The following is a 22,720-nucleotide window of genomic DNA, read 5'->3' as shown; positions in this document are numbered from 1 at the left end:
CAGTGTCCAATGAGAGACCCGTGTTAGTTATGGTGACACTGCAAATTCTGATATCTAGGTAAATACAGACCATCATCACTGACACACTGTAATCTGAATACTGTGACCTGCTCCTGAATGACCTGCTCTGCTCACAGCCAATCAGATCGGGCGTGTGCCCGTCAGAATCAGACGCCACAGCTCAGAGTGACAGAAAATAAAATTTAATCAACAATTTTTACAAAATGAAACTCGTTTACAAAAACATTTAAACTGCAAACCAATCATGTCATCAGGCCACACCCTCGCAGCTCACAGAGCTCAATCACTGGACGATACTTGGGGGCGTGGCCGCACAGAGACTCTACAACAGGAAGAAACAGTGGCGTGGGGAACCAGCCAATCGAGACCGGGCAACATGTTTGTATCAAACAAACGGCTGCCGACCTCTGACCTCGGGAACCACACTGAGCATGTGTGACGACCAGCAGGACAGGGCTGGGCTCTGAATTACAGTGTCCAATCAGAGGGCAGCATTGACAACGAGTCACCGGCGTGGGGGTGGGGCCAGCAGCTGCGTCGCAGTGACAGACTCCGGGAACAGGTTGTGGTAGGTGGGCAGGGGCACGTACGCCGCGGTGATCATTTTACCTGGAAGGACAGGTAAGAGTGTGTCAGAGGTGCTCTCTGATTGGCTGACCAACGACACACAGGTCATGTGACGTGGAATCTTACCAGCAAAGAATCTCCCGTGCAGGGCATTGACGGCAGCCATGGCGGCTGGGATCGAAGGACACTTGACATAGACGTTTCCCTGGAAACAGCAGAGGTCAAAGGTCATCGCAGTGAAAGTAAACAAAACCAAAAGTGAAAGAAACAAAAGTCAGACTTTAGGAACAAACGAAGGTCAGAGTCAGGAAAATAAAAGCTTTGCCCCAACAAACTTCACTCTCTCCACCGCGGCCACAGCAAGGAGCTCACGACTACCGGCTGAGTCGATAAGGTCAGAGGTAAGAGGTCAGGTTCTTACCTCAGTGGAGTTTTTGTCAACGTAAATGTGAACAATGCCGCCATGTTTGTTACACTCCTCTATGACGTCATGCTGGATGTCCAGCTCCCACCCAGGAGCCTCCTCACTGAAACACACACACACACAGGTCAGGTGAGGCCTACAGGTCCTCCTCCTCACCTGTGGACACACGTGGGCCGAGGTATTTACCTGCTGGGGTTAAACATGTTGGACAGCTGGAAGCAGTGCGTCGCCAGCGGCTGAGACGGGAGGTTCAGAGCAGGAGAGTTCATGTTCATGTTGAGAGTCGGGTTCATGGCCGCTGAAAGAATCCGACACTTCACATCAGTGAACAGGAACCAACCAGCAGCCAACAGGTGTGACACGAGTTTCTCGTGTTGCTCCAAATCACGTCAGTCATCTCAAGGAGCTTTAGATGTAAATAATACAGACAAACCCCAATAATCATACGAGACCCTATGAGCATGTTACTATGAGGAAGGAAACTCCAGGCACGTTTTTAGCATCTACGTGGATGTTAAAATCACCCACAATAATTATTTTATCTGAAATCAACTAAATCAGATAAAAGTCTGAGAAATCAGACAAACTCTGTGTAAGGCCCAGGTGGACGATAGATGATAACAAGTCAGACTGGTTTCTGAGTTTCACAGCTGGGGTGGACGAGGCTAAGCATCAGGCTTTCAAATGAATTAAAAGTCTGTCTGGGTCTTTCATTAATTAATAGGCTGGTGTGAAAGATTGCTGCCACACCTCCTCCTCGGCCTGTGCTTCGAGGTTTCTGGTAGTTAGAATGACTCGGGGGTGTTGATTCATTTAAACTAACATAATCATCCTGCTGCAACCAGGTTTCTGTGAGGCAGAGTAAATCAATTTGTTGATCAATTATTCAGTCATGTAATAGGGATGACCGATCACATATTACGTATCAGTCCCATACTGACCTAAATTACTGGATTGGATATTGGAAAGAAACAAAAAATGTAATCCGATCCATTAAATATCACAAAAGCACCTCACAAAACTTGCGACATGGCGTAACTCAGCTCATAACCTCAGCACGTCGGAGCAGTGTGCCTCACGTGATAGAGCGGCTGTGGCGTGCGAGACCTGTTGGCGCTCTGGTTGAGTATTTGTAGCCTCGCTACCAAACCGGCATTTCATCTCCGAGGAAGTTATCCCAGAGAAGTAAAGCAAGTGTGTAAGTTCATCTCTGAATGTTTGTAAAGCGTTCCAGCTTTAAGCTTAACAACCGATATATGGAGCGACTGCCTCTCCTGCTGCTACTTCAATGTGAAACTGATCAATGATCAGCTTTTCTGTCGCGAGTCCGTCTCTCTTGTTTGTTTTTGGCCCACTTTGCACCAGAAAGAGGAAACCAGCGGCTGAACAACAGCAGCACGTTTAAGCTCTATAAGCTGTTGTTAGAATTTATTTAATATTACTTTCTACTCAAGGATCTTTTTCTACAGCTGACGGCTGGTAACTGTGCAGGGTTTAGTCAGGGGGGCCGATAGGGCATGAACAGGGAAAAGGGGGCACAAAGACAAACTTTTCTTTCTTATTCTCATTTAAAATGTCGAGCTTTTAACAAATAATTATCTGAATCTTACAACCAGTTTGAATCTGATGTAAAATGTATAGAAGTCCATTACTGTATATATAATATACCCCAGTAAGCTGTAGTACTTTTTCCTTTGGGAACCGTCTGTGCAGTCTGCAGTTCTGCTGAAGGAAGATGTTGAATCTATTTAATTACTGTAGAAAAATAATTGATTTCTGTGCATTTTTTTTAACATGTGCATTAAATTAAGGTTGATTACGTCGATTAAGCATCACGAGGTGGGGGGTGGTTCCCTATTTTTTTTTTGCTCAGAGTGTGCAAGCCTGTTGGTTAGGTTGCTTAATATTTCCACTAAGTAAAACACCAGAATAGGGAGGATGCTGCAGGTTTACGTTTGTTAGATTGATCAGTTTTGCTGATCTGTGACATATTTTGGCTGCAGTGTATTTCTTGCATACAGGTTTAACAGAATAGCTTTAGTTTAGTTTTTTAAACTTGAGTATGAACTTATACAAAATGCAGCAAGATATAAAAAAAAAACTGCTTTATTGATTTAAAAAACAAAACAAAAAAAACACACTATATCGGATTCATATCGGTATCGGCAGATATCCAAATTTATGACGTCGGTATCGGACATAAAAAAGTGGTATTGTGCCATCTCTATCGCGTACTAACAGAGACTTGGAGGAGAGAGACCTAATATTTAATAATCCACATTTCACTGTTTTACTCTTTGGAGCTGACAGTCTCTATGGAGATGGGGTTTCAGGGGGGTTTGGGAGAGAGGTGTGTCAGACTGCAGCTCTGCTTCCTGTCCTGACTCTGTCACATTTTGGGGGGTTTAATAAATTTGGCCAGATTTCTGGAAATGAGAGCTGCTCATCTCCAAAGTGGGATGGATGCCGTCTCTCCTAAAGCCCACGTTGTCGTTACCTGTCACTGCAGCCATGGCTCCGATGGCAATAGCCCCACTCATCTGCAGAGCCTGCTGAGCAGCAGGAGGGATCTGCAGACCAGTACCTGCACACGCACACACAGAAGTCAGAGGTCACACAAACAGTCGGGGTTACAGGTGTGATTTCAGGTGTGACCTCAGGCTCACCCTCAGCCAGGCGGGCCATGAGCTGCAGCCTCCCGGTGGTTCCCAGGTCGATGCCGGTGTGTTCCAGCTCATCGCTGTCAAGGAGGGCTGACGCCATGGAGATGTCGGTCCGCTCGGTCACGTGACCCACTTTCATGGGTCTCCCAGCTAACTCGAAGCCATTCAGCTGCTCCAGAGCGTTCTTGGCGCACTCTGCATCTGCAAACTGACATCAGAGCACATCGTGTGACGCCCGACACGTCATAACGGGCTCACCTGAATGTGACCAGGTGACCCACAGGTTCACCAATCAGAGGTTGGTGGTTCTGCTCACAGTCTCTGTCACTGGAATCAAACTCACGGTGATGAAGCCGTATCCTTTGGAGCGCTCCGTCTCGCTGTCCATCATCAACTGGATGCTCTCAATCTGAGACACACACACGGCATCAGAGGGTCACCTGAGAACAGCTGAGAGTGAGTGTGTGTGTGAGTGTGTGTGTTCGTCTCACCCGTCCAAATGGCTCAAAGATCCCTCGCAGCATCTCCTCGGTGATGTTGAAGTGCAGCGAGCCGACGTACAGCCTCATCGGTCCAGATGTCCCTTTTTGCAGATTGTTGGCTGCAGCAGCAGCAGCAGCAGCTCGGTTCTTCTCTGCCTGAAGAGACACACACACACACACACACACACACACACACACACACACACACACACACACACACACACACACACACACTAAACTTCGAACATTTAGAATACTTTGATGTACCTGAACTTGAGCCTGTCTGTGTGTGTGTTCCTGTCTAGCTATCTTTGTGAGGACCAAAATCTGCATTCTACTATACTTGTGAGAACCAACAGTCTTGTGAGGACACACTCACGGTCCTCACAAGTTTGAAGACATTTTTGAGGCTCAAAATGTGGTTTTAGTGTCAGGGTTACAATTAGGTTTAGGGAATTGTGGCTTAGTTGTACTTGTTTTAAGCTTAGGTGCACGGTCCTAGCGGCCGACTGGACCCTTACTCTCCCTTCAATGTCCCAGTGTGGTTTATATGTTCCTCCTTTGTTTGCCTCCTGCGTCCTGCTGTGTCAGCCTTAGCCATCTGATCCTACAGTCTTAATATGTGAGCAATATAAGGGGAATACAGAGCTTTTGGTCCCCATTTTCTAATAATGCAACCAGTAGGGAAACAGTCTGAAATACTTAATATGTAACAAAACAATAAAAAAGGTCTTATCTCCAACAGGTGAGCCGATCCTCCCTCACCTCTATGGGGGGAATCTCACCCTCACTGAATTCAAGTTTTTATTACATTTTTTTGTTTTATTTGTGTGTTAGTAAACACAGCACTCACACTACATTAGTTTTGGTTGAACTCTTTATTCACACATCAATGTCAGTACTTTCTTAAGCGAGGGAAGATCAGCTCACCTGTCAGTGTCAGAATTAGCCACCAATCCTGGCTACTTTTATTCTATAAAAAAAAAACTATAAAAACCAATAAAATTATAAAAATTATTAATAAATAATAAAAGAACAGACCTGTCCCATCCCCCTTTACACCAAATTGCATTAAAACACTTTTTTTAAAAAAACCTTTTGCACAGGGTCAGGGGCTGGGAAAGCATTATGTCAATGAAGGTCCTCACTGAGATAGTTAAACGGGGTTGTGTGTGTGTGTGTACCTGTGAGGCCTGTACAATGATGGGAACTCCCAGCAGCCTTTGTCCCGTCAGCCCAATGGCCAGAGGAACTGAACTTGCCTCCACGAACTCTATGTAGGCGATGCCCTTTGACCTGCGGGAGTTCCTGTCTGAGATCATCCTGACGTCCCGAACCTAAACACAGGAGCAACATTAGTTGCCATAGGAACCAACCAGCCGATCCACCGGAGTAATCAGAGTAAAGCCAGTGCAGAGGTAGGGATCGCCGGGACGTTCCCCTGACGGGACCGGCCGCGCCGCGGTTCACATTTCATTAGTATCCATCGTCTGTCTAACATACATATGCATTATGTTTACTGTGTAACCATTCTGCATATGGAGCTCACGCGTCACACACTCAGCCTGTCCCAGAGCGCCGTGTCCTTCCACCGAGGAGCTGACAGCGATCAAGTAAAAAGCTCACACAGCAGAAACATAACTATGGATTCGATGGTGTTCACAGCGTACGTGTGAACTATCACGTATCATAACAGGAAGTGATATCACTTCCCTAAGGTTTAAACCCCTCCAAGGCCTATTACAGTTCTGATTTTTCCAAGTAGAGTAGATTTGAAAACCCTTTCCACGCCGATGGTGGAACGAGTGGGCGGGCTTGAGGGTCCGACTGCTCGCAGATACGATCGGCCGAGGCTCGAGCGCACGGCGGCGACATTCTGTCTCCACCGTTTTCTGTGACCAAACACAAACGTACACTCTATAGCGTGAACGAGTAAAATAGAAGCAATGAATCAAAAATCACGACAAGAAGAACTCCACCAACCAGAGAAAAGAGAAGTGAAGGAGCGCCCGCGGTGAGCCACGAAAGCATTGAAGGTTTAAACCCCACCAATCAGACGACGCCTGTGGTCAGCACGCGGCGGAAGTGGGAAGAAGAAACTACCTGTGACTTGCAGTCACCCCTACACGCTGAGGAGGCGCTGCAGCAGGCCCACGATAGAAACAGGAAGTTGGCGTCTCACCTTCCCCACCGCAGAGAAAAACTCCTCCAAGTCTCGGGGGCGGATGCGGGCGGCGAGCTGCATGCAGAACACCGTGCGGGCGTCTCGCTCCTCGGGCGTCAGGTTATCGATGGGCTGCCTGCAGAAAGAACGCCATCAACACCAGTTATTGATCCCGTGAGACAGGCACAGACTCCTCCCCTCAGACCCACGCTCTCACCTGATTGGACTCTTCTCCTTCCTGACGGGACTCTTACTCCTCGACCGCCGCCGGCTGAAACATGCACACAGGGTTCTACTGCAGATTCTACTGTTCTACTGAACACTTCCTCTACAGTTTTCAAGTTAAAAACCTTCCTCTGTGTTAGAGCTGCCACAAACGATTATTTTGATCGTCGACTAGTCACCGATTATTTTTGCGATTAGTCGACTAATCAGATCATCATCCATTGGACGTAAAACGTACAGCTTATTGCACCAGCAGCATCTGCTCTTATATAACTATCATTAGCTTACAGCTTTAAGTGTTTAAGGTCTGTGCTAACTAAAAATAAAGACAAGATGATAGTTTATTAAAGTTTAATGAAATTTGCAGATTGTTTCGGTGAAGTTTAATAAACTCCTTGCTATCTAAAATATAACAGGACACCGGAGTAAATTCTGGAGCATCTCACACTTCTGATAATCAGCTGTCTGCTTGACGTTTATTCAGCTGTGTAAAAACTATAACTTTAATCTCAGCCAAACTGATTTACTCAGGAACAAATAAAATACTGAAAAAGCCAAACAATAACATTTAAGTTATCTAAGTGAAAGACGGCGGTGGGTTTGAAAACGATCTGCCGGGAGTCCGGTGTTCTCACGGCTCTAGTTAGCCTAGCCCCCGGCTAGCTATCGAGCTAGTGGGTAACAGACGTCTCCGAAAACGTCGGAGCGCTTTTGAACATATGTTAAACGTTTATTTTGTGACCCAGAAAGAATAATGAGAGTAATATTAAAACTAACTAGCTGCCGCCATTGTTGGAAACTGAGCTGGGCCGCGCTATGAATTCTGGGATAGGTTGGGCCACGAAGGACACACCCGACTCATCCTTCAAATCTGCTGAAATGAAGGGCGCATTTGTTGGAGTCTTCGAATTTGGACTATCTTCGTCGTGTCGCTGTAACGTAATCGGCCTACAAATGCGGGCACAGGAGGATGCGGTTCCTGAATTTGGACACAGCTTCTTCTTCTTCTTCGGGGTTTAACGGCAGCTGGCATCCTTGTACATGCAGTGCTGCCATCTTCTGTTTCAGTCCGTTATTACACTCTTAAATCCTACTACTTATTCCTGCGTCTTCTGGGATCTTACAAAGCTTCAAACGACACGTCGACGATCTAAATAGTCGACTAATCGTGGCAGCCCTACTCTGTGTGTTAGCTTTTAATGTAAAAAAAAAAAAAAAACACCAGGAAGCAACTTACTGCTTGTGGTGGTCTCTGTAGCGCCCACCGCGCTCTCTGCTGCGGCGGTGCTCTCTGCTGCGGCTACGACTCCTCCGCCTGTCTCGGCTGCGGCTACATTTGCGCTCCCGACTCCGGCTCCTCTTCCTGTCTCGACTCCGGCTGCGCTTCCTGTCGCAGCTGCGACTGCGGCTGCGTTTCTTCCTGCGAGACACACGGCAGCCAATCAGAACACGTCCCGACGGTCACGCTTTCAGTCTGAGATGGTTTGCACACGTGCAGAGGAGAGTGGATATATTGGATGACAAACGATGAAGACGGTACGACGGCGTGTCAAGGCCACGTCAAGACAACGTGGAGATGTGCTGGTGTTTCAGGACAAACTGCCTCCAGGGTCGTGAGGTCATACTTCTGTTTTAGTAACAAGGAAGTGATTTCTCCTATAGCGCACAGACGCGGCGTGGTGATCGGCGTCAGGACGCTGAAGAGAAGGTGCAGATGCACGGTTACCAATGGTTACAGCCTGGCGCAGTAAATGGGATGGATGTTGCATCACAATAAGAGCTGATGAGTTTGTCTCGCTCATCTTTGTGTAGCGCCTACAGCGGCCGTCTTGAAACAATAGTCATCTCCACATTTCGCCTTTTTTCTCAAAATGATCAATTTTGTTCTTGACGTGGCGCCAACACGCCGTCCTAAGATGGAGCTGCCAAGCAGGAGGAAGAGAAGAAGAGGAGGTGAAGGAGGATATGCAGAGGACTGATGTGACAGAGGAGGATGCTGGGATAGGAGGAGAAGGAGGCAGATGATTGGCTGTGGATGTGCAGGCAGGTGAATACCTCTTGGAGCGCTCGTCCTGTCCGTTGGGGCTCGAGATTTTGGCGTCCTCCTAAGCGGGGTCGACAGAGAACAGCATGAGGTGGTGTCAGGGAGTGTAGGGGGTGGGGGGGACAGGAGAAAATATAAACAGTTTAATGAGCGTCATTCAAACAGGAGGGGGAGGGGCTGTGTGTGTGTGTGTGTGTGTGTGTGTGTGTGTCAGACACACACACTCCAAAGTCCAGCTGCTCTTCAGGTGTGTGAAACTCCTGTGACGCCCTGAAGCAGACAGGAGGATTACAGCCTTGTTTCCACTCGCACCTTCTCTACTCGCTCGGGTTTTAGGGTTTTCCAGGAACTGCAAGTACCTGGTACCAAAAAAGTACCTGGTACTGTACTCTTTTAATACCTACTTGGCTGGGGATCCAGGAGAGCAGATCCAAAACTGTGATGTCATCAGACTGCATGCCAGCAATTGGCCAGTGAGCGGCATCACTCGATGAGTCACAAGAGCGTCTCCCACACAAAAATCAAACGCGCCATATTTTTAAACCAGACAACGCTGCACAAACCATCCCGCCGTGCAGCGGCGAGGACGCCATCCTCCGCTGTTACGTTGATCGTGTCACATACGAATGACACTACGAGACTTTCGGCCACGTTTCTATAGCAACACGTCGAGGTGCTACTTGTAATGGAAAACAACAGAAAACGAGCTGAGTGGAGCAGGTAGTAGTGGAAAAGAGGCATTAGTCACTCAGAGCCAAGAACCAGAACCAGAGCTTAGGACACGCCCTCACCTGCACTACATAAATAATATCTGATTAAACTGAATAGCTGCACACCTGTGTGAAGTCACACCTGTGTTGTGCAAGGTCACACTGTGCACTTCCTGCAGAGCTGCTGCTCTAAATCGCGGTGCTTCCCTCTGGCAGAGAGCAACGTTGCTGCTCACCTGCACACAGGTAGGCCCCACCCACCCCCACGTCCTGACCACCCCCACGCTAAGCTAAGCTAACTCTTCGACTTCATCTCCCAGAATCCTCTGCACTACCTCACCAGTGGAGGGGGTCGGGATGAGGGGGTCGGACCAGAAGCAGGTGACAGTTTAACCAAGGGAACTACAGTCATGTTACCATGGGCACCAGAGTACAGCAATGCATGATGGGGACTTTTACTACCTTCTGAGTGAGACAGATCACAGTGGCTTTCAGGGGAGCAGAGGTGAGAAATCGTTAGGCAAGTCTACAAAGAGAGATAGATGTGCGTTTAATTATGTGAAGGACGCGTCATCATCAACATCATCATCAGGGTCAGCCGCGCTCTGCTGCTCACAGCGCCACAGCGGATTTCAGGCAGTGTTTGGTCACATGATCACGTATCAGCTGAACCAGCAGCCAGCAGGCGGGCTGTGCTTCGTCTTCATATTCATCATCATTTATAAACAACGGTGAATGTTAAGCAAATGAAACCCAGCGTTAAAAAACGGTGACATTTTATTGGTCGACGCAAAAATGTATGAACACGGAGGAAAATCACAAACGTAACGGCTCGACCGTGACATGAGTGAAGATCAGAGAGGAGACAGGGGGAGGGGCTTAGCGGCCAGAGGTTTTCCATGTTGAAAGGTTTTTCCTTGCCACTGTCACCACATGTGTGCACGGGGGGGGGGGGGGGCGCGTCTCTGTGCCACTGTCCTTACCTTACAGCACCTGTATACGACTGCTGGTGTTCTACAAATAAAGTGGAATTGAACTGAGCTGAGGTTTTTCATGTTGAGGAAAATATCTGAAGGGCGAGGAAGGGCGAGGGAGGGCGCTGCAGGCCCGCTAACCAAAATAATCCAGTGTGAGCTCAGGTTCAAGTGTTTGTCTCTGAAAACAGCGAGGCAGATACACGAGAGGAGGCTGAAGGAGAATCAGTCTGCTTTGGATTTAACAAATAACTCTTGTGACAGAAACCAGTGAGCACTGTGCAAAGGTCTGAGGGTCTGAGGATTAGGACTCAGGTGGAGCTCGGGATTCATCTACAGGAGAGCTGCATCATTACAAACTGAAGTCTGTGTGAACAGGTGACCTGGACGATGTGCAGAAGTACAGGAACGCCATTTACCGTCTGATCACGAGCCGTCCCACTTACCATGTTACTGTACGAGCCGCCCACGCACTCATCCGATTTCCATCTACTCTATTAAACAAGGCGGGACTCTTTCACTGTTAGTCTGAGCAGTTTGCAGTAAACTCTGTCTCACAGACTTTTTCTTTTGGGCATTTTTAAACGGGCTGTTCCCATTTCTATGACCTCCATAAAACATCAGGGTCACAACACGTTGTGGCGAAGTAAGATGCACATTTTGTAGTCCATTGTCTGCACGTCTGCAGTTTTAACATGGCAGACATCCGGCGCCACGCTGTTAATGAGAGAAGAGCGTGAGGTCATTTCAGTTCTCTGTGCACGGCTCCTCTCTTTTCCTAAGTCCTCAACACGGAAAAGTGAAAGTGGTTAGGAATAGGAGATGGGATGGACTTTTGGAACGCAGCCCTGGTGTCAGTCTAGATCCCTGTGGAAGGTCCAGAGAGGAAGTGATGTCAAAGAGCCTTAACGCTGCCAGTAGGTGAAGGAGGAGTTACAAATGAACTTTGAGCTGACATAGTTTTGTTCATTTTCCAGCTCGCTGCGCGACCAATTACTCTGCAGAACTCTGCAGGTGAGCAGCAGTGGGTGGAGCAGCAGAGTTCGGCTGACAGTCTCATGAGCAAAGGACAAACAGACTCTCACCTTCTTGTATGGCGCCTCCAGCATCGCCTCGATGTCCAGGTCATCTGCCATCTTTCTACCTGCGCACCTACACATGCACACGCCGAGATAAAGAGTTTAATCACCTGTCACAGCTGTCCAATAGGTACAAGTTAAATCCATTACCAGCTTATCAGTATCAGTTACCATGGTGACCAAACAGGTAAACAAAAATACCTGGCGACACATGTGTCTGACGTCACTGTTACGCCTGTCAGAATCTACTTAAAGTGTAGAAAACATCATCTGATGACGGGATCAGCAGGTAAACGTTACACCTGGACTCCCGGAGGCTCAGCGTAGCATGACTCAGACAGGTGAACAGCACATGTCTGTGAGCCTAACGTTAGCCTCTCAGGTGAACACGCGCTCAGTGACCCCCCCCCCCCAGGCCGGAAAACCACCATCGGTGAGTCCGGTGTTTGCGCGGGCTCGGCCGGGAGGCTCCAGGTGAGTGTCACCTGAGTCCTCCACAGCAAGCAGCAAGCTCAGCATGCTAACAGGAGCGGGCCTTCCGCCGTTTCTCCGTGCTAGCGGGCTCCGAGTCGGGCTGAAGCCCGGCGGACAGGCCAGTACCGGGCTTACCTGGATGCAGAGTGGCTCGGCGGGTGTCAGCGAGCAAAACGTGTCTGTGTCCGGGTAACGGAGCCTCTCCGGTGCTCGTCCGGGGGACGCTTCTCTTAGCTATAATGGCGAACGACGGGAGGGCTAGTGTTCTCGCGAGATCTGGATACAGCGAGATCAAAACAAAACAGCCGCGGAGTTACAGAAACTAAAAACTGTGAGACAAACTGAAGCAGTTTGACTTTGACCACGTTAATAAACAGCCAATCAGAGGGCGACACCTTTCGCTCGGGACACGCCTCCCTGAATCTGCCGTTCACAAACACCGCAGCCAAGAATTCAAAATACTAAAGTACTATAAAAATGTCTTTATTATTTCCATCCGTTTCTAGGCTACCCAATCCAAAAATATGACGACGTCAGCTCCCTTTCAACAGTATCCACACGTGGAAGAGCTGCAACAATCTCTCATGATCACAAAACATGTGAATGGAAATAAAAGGATGAATACCAAAAGAAAAGATTCAAATGAGCTCCATGATGGAGCCGCAGAGCAGAGGGAACCTGCTTTCATCATCATCACGATGAAGACTTAAAGACACTCAGTCACACCTGTTCTCACGTGAGTTCTCGAAGAGGTTCTACGTCCTTTGATCTGCACGGTCAGAACATAAAACCCTTCAAACAAACCATCGCTGTGTGGAAATGATGAGTGTGCTGTGGTGCAGTGATACAGAAGTCACAACAAACAGGCAGATTCAGGTGTGTTCACCTTTATTAGAAACAGAAAAGTCACCTGCAACGCACAGGTATGGCAGCATTTCATCAAAGCATGTAAAAACTCAGAGTGTGAACTTCATTCAAACACAGGCATTCAGGTCCAATCATGTACCTGAAGGCCTGGGGTCAAAGGTCAGTGAATGACCGTTCCTTGACACCTTTCAGCTGATCACCACCTGTCATGGAGCTGGACAGGTGAGGGTGAGAGGCTGGCAGAGAGCTCACATTTCTTCTTTCTTCAGTCATTAAAGTCTTTTAACGGAAAACACAGATTCTATTCGACGCCTCATGACCTTTTATGTGACATCACCATTTCATGACCTCATAAGCGTCTCACGCCAGCCAATTAGATGTCATCCTGCTCCGCTCGCTCTCTAGAGGAAACCCACCTGCTGACGATCACTTCCTGTGGAGACAAAACTACATCACTAAAGTGTTTCACCAGCAGGCAACCCTAAACCCCGCCCCCATTACTAGCAACTTGGTCATTGAGGCGGAGCTTCTATTCATCGAGTCACATGAGTCCTCATCAGCTCTGCTCGGCTGATTGGCTGCTCTGCTCTGGTCTCACTCTTTATTTGCAGATGGCTAACGTGGCTAACGGGTAATTGCTCTTAGTTAAGTAGCTCATGCTAACATGTTAACATCCCTGATAACAGGTTGATACGGCAGTGTTGCTGAAACAGGAGCTTTACTGAACCCTGACACTCCTCCTGAAGTGTTGATCAGTGTGATGGACGCTAATGACCTCAGCTGTTACTGAGGGGTGGAGCTGCATGAAGTTGACCTAAAAACCGAAATGTTGGGATGGAAGCAGCTCCTAACCCTGCGTTTCAGCTCCATGGCAACCACTGCTTCTACATCCATGTTCTACGGCTCATCGGGCTCTCAGGTTCAGAGGCAGCGTCTCAAAGGTCACGTGGGTCCTTCCACACTGGCTCCAGGACTATCTCGGGGTGTGATTCAGGGTCTCGTCCTGGTGGGACACGGTCAGAACAACAGGGAGAACGACCAAGCTGCTGCATGGAATGGACCATGTAGGATCTGATGACATCAGTGTCTGAACGGTGCACATCTTGAATCTTCACAGGCCTGAAGTTTAGGAAGAGCAGAGGCTTCACTTAAAGTGTCAGAGCACTGATATGTGGTCGGAGGTTTCATATTGTCCAATGAGGAATATCTGACCTGAAGGACATCAGCATCAACAATCCCAGGAAGTTGATTCTATTCATCTGGATGTACCGTTTTCGGTGGGAGGAGCTAACACTGGGTTCATGATCAGTTGATTTATAATGCACAGACTAACAGTCACAAAGCGAGACAGGTGCAGAAGCCGGGTATGAGTTTGGTGCCCGTTCATAGGGTCGGGGAGCTGCAGTCAGCTGAGCCTGAAGAAGTCACCTGATAATGACGGTTCTCCCACTGACTACATCCAGGTGAACAGAATCAACATTTTGGGATTTCCTCCCCTGAATGATTGAACATCAAGACACGACAGGGAGTTTGAACATTTTGTCTTCTCCTCGTCTAAAATAAGGCACGGTCATTCCAGCTCCATGTTATCCTGCTTAGAGGAGCTCCATGAGTGGTTCACGCATCTGCCTAAAGAGTGAAAGATGCCAGTTCGATGCCTTTAGAGTCAGTCATGAAAAAATGTCCCAAATGAAACACGCTGTCGCCACGGCGCCCCCCGCTGCTGTGTGCAGAAGGCATCAGCTCTGCATGAGTCACAGATCAAAATAATCCTTCTTTATCTGATCCTGTTTTAGCTGTTGGGAGCTGTTTTAGCCCCCCCTATTATCGATAGTTTCAGTTCTGGTTTCTTACCTGGACCTTCAGCTTTCTCAGACACACAGGTGAGTCCAGCTCAGCCTCTGATAGGTCGGCTGGATAGATGATGTAGCACAGCATCAGCTCCTATAAGACAAACACAGGCGGTTCTCTGAGGAAACCAAGAGCAGAGAGTTCGGTCCACGCGGGATCGCTCTGATGGCGTGTACCTTCGACACGTTGGCGGTAATCCTGCTGAGAGCTGCCAGAGAACGCCACGAAAACGGGCGCAACGGTGAGGCCTTGAATGCATCGTCAGCCCGTTCTATTACCACAGAGTAGCTACAGGAAGAGGATGGAGACAAAGTTATGGACCCTAAGAATAATCAGAGAGGTCAAAGGTCACGAGTTTAAAACAGTAAATATGTGAAATACTTTGAAAACAAAGATGCTTCCCTAAGATACGCCCTCCATAGAATCACCGCTGTGTGTGTGTTTGCTACCTGGCGTGGTAGAAAGGTGGTCCTTTCCTGTACAACACTGAAAACAAACACAGCATGATCAGATATCACACCTGGGGTTCGTTCTTCGTACCTCGCTAAGTAGGTTAGCTGGATTAGATTGTTGACGATTTCGCGTGATCCCGGATCGTTCGGTTCCCCGAAGCTCATCCGGGACTTGCTGTCATAGCAACAGATCCGTAAGCGTAAACCTGCTCGGGAGCAGGTTTACTTTATGTAAACAGGATTAGATCGCGGCCACGCAGGTATGTCCGCTTCATTTATACGAAAGCAACAGCGATATTCCACCACTGTTTCACCATAAATAAATAACATCAATGTAACTAAAGATAATGCAGCACCTGATCCTTTTATTGATGTCACACAGATACATACAGGTCATTTCCTAAAAAAGGGAAATGTACTATTAACATTCTATTACATGTATGTGATTATTACAGATGTAATTCATATTTCAGAGTAGTAATTGTAAATTACTTCGTGTAATCAAGATGAGAGACCACGGCTATAAAAGCAAAGGTGGATTTGGGAAGCCTGTCGCAGCCATGTCCTGTCCGTATACGCGAGCAGCCCATTGCGGAAGGTGCAAGATTGATAAGGAGAGTTTACAGAATTCAGCGTATATTGCGGGATAGACAGGATCCTTTAGCTCAGCGCGACAGTGTGCTCATAGAGAGATATCGATATTCCCGTGAGGGTATTATTTACTTAACCAACTTGTTGACGAGGGGGTGCAGGACCACCACCTGTCTTTTTTTGCTCTGCCCTTTTCTTGGTTGCTGTTATAAACAAACAGAGTATTCCAGGGTCTCTTTCCAAGAGACTAAAAGCAATATAAGTGATAAATATTACCATTCCGTAGAATATTCTTATATTTCACTTTTACTTGTTCCCATGTTCTAGTGGGTCCTGTTGTGGCTCTAATGTGAAAGAGGATATAATGTAATATAATAAATTTACCCTACCGCCTACTGGTGTTGGCCAGAGGGGCCGATGGCGCGATATGGCAGCCTGGCTTCTGTCAGTCTGCCCCAGGGCAGCTGTGGCTACACCTGTAGCTGCCTCCACCAGTGTGTGAATGTGAGAGTGAATGAATAGTGGCATTGTAAAGCGCTTTGGGTGCCTTGAAAAGCGCTATATAAATCCAATCCATCATTATTATTATTATTATTATTATTAAATTACTTACGAGTTTAATTTGTCAGCAACTTCCTGCCAGCCCTCTCTCCTTGCTTTTGCAGCCTTTGCAGTGTTCCCTTGCGTTTTAATTAAACTCTGAAACTCCTGAAATCCCTCAATCAAGAGTTCTTGCTCTGCTGCCGAAAAATACCGAGCGCGCTCCATCGACATTTTCGCCGACCAATCAAAGGGTTGCCGATCAATGTTTCTACTATCGATGCGTAGCCCCTGTTAAGCCACCCAGTGATCTCACATTACTTCATCCAGCTATACTAATCGTCAACAGCAGGTGTGTTCGGAGCACCGGAATAGCGAGCTCAAAGTTAGCGCGATGATTTGATCTTGGATGTGTCATTCGATCTTGGATGTAGTAAGCAAGGTACGAAGAACGGACCCCTGGCCAGTCATATTTTAGACTCCGCCCATGAGTTTAGGCTCCATCTCTGGGGTTCATTCACGTTTTCTGACTAATAGCAAGTAGAGCAGGGCGATATGGCCAAAAATATTTATCACGATATATATTTGAAAATTTGCGATAACGATATAACTGACGATATAATTGATGTGGAGTTGTATTTTGTCTCACAACTTTACTAGCGCAAAAAAAACAACAACATCCATTTATTTTCACTTAAACAAGCAGCTGTTTTTATGCATTAAAGCTTTATAAAAATGTAACAGTGCAAATGCAAATTCCTTGCTGAAAGTTTGACCAAAAGGCATTTCCAGTAGAAATGGGCTGACATATCCTGAGCATAACCATGTATAATATCCACTGAAGTTAAAAAGAGGTGCTTTGCAACATTAAACTGCAGTGTGCAGTACGTATTTTTCGGACCATAAGGTGCACGGGATTATAAGGCACATTAAGCGAAACAAAGCAGTCAGATAAATCAAACTTTATTAAACTCATTCTTCTTGCTTCCTCCACTTCTGTACCATTGATTCATTAATGCTGTATTCTATCACAGCGGCTCTGTTCCCATGTTGTTGCAGTATATTAATGACTAACCTGGTATTGTGGATGGATTATCTCAGTTGTTCTCCTGACTGAAGTTTGGTCCGTTTACAGCATCCTGCCATGTGATTGCATTTGTCCCTAACCATCAGGAACCCTCACGTTAACTTTTATAAGTGGAAAAGTGTTAGTGTTCGTCCTCCAGCTTCACTGTTTATGTTATGCTAACATAGCTGTGTCGCTAGCGGTCACGTAGCACATCATTATATAGCAGCTAGCCCAACTTCAGTAACCCTACAAACGTCACTGCTGTTTAGTTTCCTGTCTTCATTTATGTTGGAAGTGATAGCAGAGGTGTACGTTTGATTTTTTTCAGAAATCTCTCAGTCAGAACATGCTATGTCATGTTTAGGTGGAAACTAGCGAGCTAACTTCCTGCTAACTTCTAACTCCGCTGAATTTAATAAATCCTGTTTTCATGGATGCCTGGATGTTAAACTTGATAGTTACACCTGGTAAAGCGGTAAAGCAGCAACGCTGATCATTTTATTACAGATGAAAGAATTTAGACAGTTTTTAACTCTCAGTGATGCTGCAGTGTTCGTTTGACTTTGGGACCTGAAAGGATGGAGTTTAGGACCCAGATCATTCCCAGATTTACGAGCACCTTAGTTCAACAAATACCGCTTGCATGTTCTACAAAAAAAAAAAAAAAAAAGTGCTTTGGTGGGTATCTGATGGACAAACACCAAACCAGTTCCACATCACTGAAGTGGCACCATTTTTACAAACCAATTCTGGTTCATCGGTTTTATTCAAAGATCTGCCGTGCTTTTTCGGCCATGTGCGTATGAAAACAAAGGCACTGCACATGCACGTTTTACCCAAATTCTATCGCGATATTTCATTTTCTTATTGTTGCCTAACATTATACCGGTATTACCGTGAACGGTATGATATCGCCCAGCCCTAATAGCAACCCCTACCCAAGTGTTTGTGTGTTTGTCTTACTGAGGTCTACGCCATACTTGGCTCCGCCCCCTCCTTTAGGGACCCACCCCTTGCTGCGGAAGTGATGATAGACTGCATAGGAGCTGATGAAATCAGGACGCAGGGACCGAAACGTCCTCCACAGCTGCACGATGGACAGGGGTTCCTGACCAATCAGAGGTTAGTAGAGCAATAAGGTCAGAGTGGGAGGAGCTTTGAGTGAAACACATGAGGCGGAGAGAGAGACAGTTACCTGCTGCTGGTAGACGGACAGGCAGCCCAGACTGTAGACCAGGAAGAAGGCCTGAGGGCGACACAGACAAAGAAGCTGAACCTGTTGTGACCCCAACAGCAGCTCTGAACACCTCACTGACATCTCAGCTTGTTCAGGTGAAGCAGGAGCTCACTGCTGTCAAACCTGACGGAGTTGAGGATTGTTGGTAATGTAGGACCTGCTGTGTGTCTGACACCCCTGGAAGTAACTGTGAAACCTGCTCAGTGCAGCTGAAAGCCTGAAAACACACAACCTTCAGACAACCATCACCATTATCTACCTGTGGGAGTGGATGATGCTGTCATCGTGGAGGTGTCTAAATTCTTTCATCTGTAATAAAATCATCAGTGTTGCTGCTTTACCAGGTGTAACAATGAAGTTTAACATCCAGGCATCCATGAAAACAGAATTTATGAAGTTTAGCAGAGTTAGAAGTTAGCAGGAAGTTAGCTCGCTAGCTTCCACCTAAACATGATATAGCATGTTCTGACAGAGATTCAAACGTACAGCTCTGCTGTCACTTCAGACATAAATGAAGACAGAAAGCTAAGCAGCAGTTTGTAGGGTTACTGAAGTTGGACTAGCTGGTATATGATGATGTGCTACGTGGTGGCTAGCGACACAGCTATGTTAGCATGACATAAAAACAAGAAGAAAAACAATATCTGAACACCTGAACCTGAAGTTCTACTTAAACAGCTGTTTGCTCAACTGGAAATCTCCCCCCCCCCCCCACACACACACACACGTCAAACACGACTACATGAGAAAAACGATGCATTACCTCCTCCAGACTGAGCTGCAGGTACTCGGAGAGAAAGAACGGTGTCCGCCTCACCTCCCTGACCCCGCCTCCAGTCTGCGCGTACATACACAGTGATCAGATGTTAACTCCAGCTTCCTGCGATCATTAAAACAAGGACTGTTTTTCTCCTCCACCATGAAGACCCACCTCACTGTCAGAGACCACCAGGAGGAAACCAGGACCAGGAACCAGAGGAGCAGGATCAGGATCCGAGTCAGGATCACAGTCCAAACTGGAGTCGGAGTCCTGTTCTGAGCTGGAGGTGTTCACAGAGAACTGGTTCACACAAACTGAACTGCATCATCTGAATAAACCTAGACCACCTGACTGTGCTGAGAGCCATAACACGAGGAGAAACCACATGGACCCGTTTATGAACTTTGGCCTGAATGCCATTGTCTGCCTGCACAGATGTTTAGAGTCAAATTACTGACGATAATCGGCCAAATTCAGCCGAAGAAGCAACGACATAGTGTTTTCGTTTTAGGTTTTATTTGTCCTCTCATGTTTGTCAGGTAAAGGAAGCAGAATCTAAAATTGACTGATTTTTAAATGGACCCTGGGTGCAGTGAAACAAAACACTACCTGCAGCTTCTCTTGGCCTCCGGCTCGACCTCTGACCCCCGTCTTGACCTCTTCATCTGGGGGCTGACTCCTCCTTCTTGCTCCGGCTCCTCCTTCCCCCTTTCACCGTTCTCCTCTGCCTCCCCCTCCCCTCCCATCTGGTTCCTCACATCCTCCATTTGTATTGGCTGAGAAAGCCTGAGCAGGGTTTGATGAACAGCCTCTTCATCCCATCCCTGAGCAGACAGAGCTGACCCCACCCACTTGAGCAGCTCCTCATACCTGTGAGGTAAGAGGTGACATCACTGTGTGAGCAAACGACAACAGGAAGTGGTGTGATTAAGAATATAGACAGGAAGTGGTGTCACTAACCTGGCCTGTGAGACCACAGGTAGAAACACGCCTTCGTGTTCTGTAACAGAAACAGAGACCAGCTGACTCCAGAGAGCAGCTCTGATTGGAGGAGGCCGGAGATGATGTCATTGTGCAGGTGTAAACTCACGCTCCCATTGGTTGGAGATGTTGTGCTCCGGTCTGGATCTGGACAGAACCCCTTTACCAAAGTAACCCTGAAAAGAGCACAGGTGTTCAGCTGTCAGCACCTGGCTGCACTAAGGTGGATACAGGCAGAGCAGTGGGCGGGACTAAGCCTCTTTCCAATTTGATTGGCTGAGCTGTGAGCACACATGAATGATTGTCATCTCTAAAACCTGAGCCCTGTTTCAGTCCAGGGCGTCGCTGTGGAGGACTATAAATCCCTCAGAGTACACACTGATAATAAACTGGACTGGGTTTTAAACACCTCTGCTCTCTACAGGAAGGGCCAGAACCTCTGGGGTCCTTCAACATCTGTCTGACAATGCTCAGGATTTTCTATGAGCCTGTTGTGGTCAGCGCTATCCTATGTGCTGTTGCATGCTGGGACAGCAGGTTGAGGGTCGCAGACGCCAACAGACTGAATAAACTGATCACAAGACCAGTAATGCTGTGGGGACGGAGCTGGACTCCGTTAGGATGGTGTCTGAGAGGCAGATGTTGTCCAAGACAAAGACAATGCTGGACAATCTCTCCCACCCACTCCATGACGTGCTGGCCAATCACAGGAACACGCTCAGTGGGAGACTGAGATTACCCATAATGCACCACTGAATGACACAAGAAGTCATTCCTGCCTGTGGCCATCTCTGTGCAACTCCATCTAATACACACACATGGTGGAGTAGTTACAGTGTTTGTACGTCCTCCAGTGAAAACAACGTTTTACAGGTTAGAGTGAAAAATGTCAATCATGTATATTTAATCTCTGTAATAATCTGGATATTTATCATTCAGCTATTTGTTTAGTAGTGCTATTTCTTATTTTTTGTGACTTTGTAATATATTGTATTTAATTTATATATTTAATTTAGTTGAGTCTTTTATTGTTCTTACTCTTATTAATAAAGGATTCTGATTTAGTCATAAGTGCATCAATTCAATTTTATTTATCCAGCGCCAAATCACAACAACAGTCACCTCAAAGTGCTTTATATTGTACAGTAGATGTACAATAATACACACAGAGACAAACCCAGCAATCATATGACCCCCTATGAGCAGCACCTTGGCGACAGTGGGAAGGAAAAACTCCCTTTTAACAGGAAGAAACCTCCGGCAGCAAATTGCTGATGCACCTCACACACTGCACCTGCTGGTCAGGATGTGACGTCAAATTGTGCGCTCGACACCAGGACCAGTGACAAACCAACTCTATTTCAGAAAGACACAACTTGTGTCCCAGCGGCCGGTGCTCACTGGAATAATTAATTATACTGGGACCTGGAGTGGAAGAAAATTTGGACCTTACCATAGAAAACTCCTGTTAGCCAACACAGTAAAGAAAATTCCTTTTAAAATCAAATAAAAATCATTCATTGTTTTGACCCCACCAGAACTTTTCTTGTAGGATATAAAAAAGACTGATGCTAACTGTTCATTTTGTTTCCTGTCAGAAAGAAGAGATTCCTCACGTGTCTTTGTTTATGTTCTTTATCTCTCCTGGCACGATTTCTGTGCCTTTGTTGTTTCTATGATCTATTCTGACTGCTCTCTCTGTTATGGAAAATATTGTTTGGCTTTTTTGACCCTGGAAATAAAGCAAACGAAGTTTATTTGATTCATTTACTAATCTTACTGGCTAAACCTCGTATACATCAATCCAAATTTTCTAAGGCAAACAAGGCAATATGTGCTTGTTTGATATGTTGTTTCCGCCCCAGGTTGTGTCTAACGGTCACTACACGGACCCCGTGACCGTCTGTGCCCGTGTTCTCACGCGCGGCTGTTAACTCTGCAGAGATGGGAGGGGCTCAGGTGAGGTGGGTGTGGTCAGACCTGGTCGTGGATCTTCTGGCTGTGTTCCGGATCACAGACCAGCACGTGCTGATTGAGGAGCTCTGCCTGGAAGTGGCTCCTCTCGCGCGGGCTGAGCGGCAGCGGAGCCTCGAACTCCTCCGTGACCCGGAGGCGGCGCCGGGGAGCCCGGAAGTCCGCGTACATGCTGCCTGGGGTCGAACCGGGCCGGGACTGTGGGTTTGGCACTGCTAGTTGTTAGCCTCCGCGCGGTTTGTTTGGCTGTGGCTTCACCGAATCTCTGTCCGACAGGAACTGTCGGTCTCCTCCGTGTAGTTCCACCCCCAGTTCTTCTTCTTTGTGTTTAACGGCGGTTGGCAACCAACGCAAAGGAGCATTACCGCCTCCTACTGTTCCGGAGTATGGGTCGGACAGTGAGTTCACAAGCTGTATCAAAAAAAACAAAAAAACAACAACCCTACACTCTGTCATAAACACCTATAGCCTTCAGAAACCCCACCAGTTCCCTCACCTGTGCCCTACTACCCTCCAACACACTCTTCAGATTAAATTCCCCAATTCCCCGCTCCTTCAATCTATTTTGCAG

General features: G+C 47.1%; 2 protein-coding genes across 2 annotated transcripts; both read right to left on the bottom strand.

Moving 5' to 3' along the window:
• Positions 1 to 236: 236 nt before the first annotated feature.
• On the bottom strand, positions 237 to 12,082 carry LOC146632927 (RNA-binding protein 39-like). Its single transcript, XM_085353639.1, has 15 exons — positions 11,963 to 12,082; positions 11,360 to 11,426; positions 8,602 to 8,651; positions 7,784 to 7,966; positions 6,539 to 6,592; positions 6,340 to 6,457; positions 5,342 to 5,494; positions 4,167 to 4,313; positions 4,019 to 4,084; positions 3,679 to 3,883; positions 3,510 to 3,596; positions 1,199 to 1,310; positions 1,010 to 1,115; positions 715 to 793; positions 237 to 630 (listed from the first exon to the last, which is right to left on the bottom strand). Exons 2-15 carry the CDS (start codon positions 11,408 to 11,410, stop codon positions 527 to 529), a joined length of 1,515 nt encoding a protein of 504 aa, XP_085209765.1. The 5' UTR covers positions 11,411 to 11,426; positions 11,963 to 12,082; the 3' UTR covers positions 237 to 526.
• Positions 12,083 to 12,741: 659 nt separating this feature from the next.
• tsen2 (TSEN2 tRNA splicing endonuclease subunit) lies at positions 12,742 to 22,429 on the bottom strand. The gene is made up of 12 exons (XM_085354781.1): positions 22,156 to 22,429; positions 20,285 to 20,351; positions 20,155 to 20,194; positions 19,804 to 20,064; positions 19,366 to 19,474; positions 19,198 to 19,272; positions 18,393 to 18,443; positions 18,161 to 18,305; positions 14,995 to 15,031; positions 14,722 to 14,833; positions 14,549 to 14,638; positions 12,742 to 13,127 (listed from the first exon to the last, which is right to left on the bottom strand). Exons 1-12 carry the CDS (start codon positions 22,318 to 22,320, stop codon positions 13,068 to 13,070), a joined length of 1,212 nt encoding a protein of 403 aa, XP_085210907.1. The 5' UTR covers positions 22,321 to 22,429; the 3' UTR covers positions 12,742 to 13,067.
• Positions 22,430 to 22,720: the final 291 nt, after the last annotated feature.

Source organism: Diplotaxodon limnothrissa, linkage group LG5 (genome assembly GCF_057381915.1).
Source record: "Diplotaxodon limnothrissa isolate DT_005_m linkage group LG5, D_limnothrissa_male_GT1.1, whole genome shotgun sequence".
Lineage (NCBI taxonomy): Eukaryota > Metazoa > Chordata > Actinopteri > Cichliformes > Cichlidae > Diplotaxodon > Diplotaxodon limnothrissa.
The sequence above is the reverse complement of the archived record's forward strand: the minus strand, read 5'-3'. Positions and strand labels throughout refer to the sequence as shown.

Bases quoted from the DNA above. Each gene is read 5' to 3' on its own strand.
- LOC146632927 (XM_085353639.1), bottom strand. From the start codon at position 11,410: ATGGCAGATGACCTGGACATCGAGGCGATGCTGGAGGCGCCATACAAG. The intron at 6,593-7,783 runs GTAAGTTGCTTC...TGCATGTTTCAG, and splicing joins TACAGAGACCACCACAAGCA to CCGGCGGCGGTCGAGGAGTA. The intron at 3,884-4,018 runs GTGAGTTTGATT...CTCTGATGTCAG, and splicing joins AAGGATACGGCTTCATCACC to TTTGCAGATGCAGAGTGCGC.
- tsen2 (XM_085354781.1), bottom strand. From the start codon at position 22,320: ATGTACGCGGACTTCCGGGCTCCCCGGCGCCGCCTCCGGGTCACGGAG. The intron at 14,834-14,994 runs GTAGCAAACACA...CTCTTCCTGTAG, and splicing joins CCACCTTTCTACCACGCCAG to CTACTCTGTGGTAATAGAAC. The intron at 13,128-14,548 runs GTAAGAAACCAG...TTGTCTCCACAG, and splicing joins TGAGAAAGCTGAAGGTCCAG to GAAGTGATCGTCAGCAGGTG.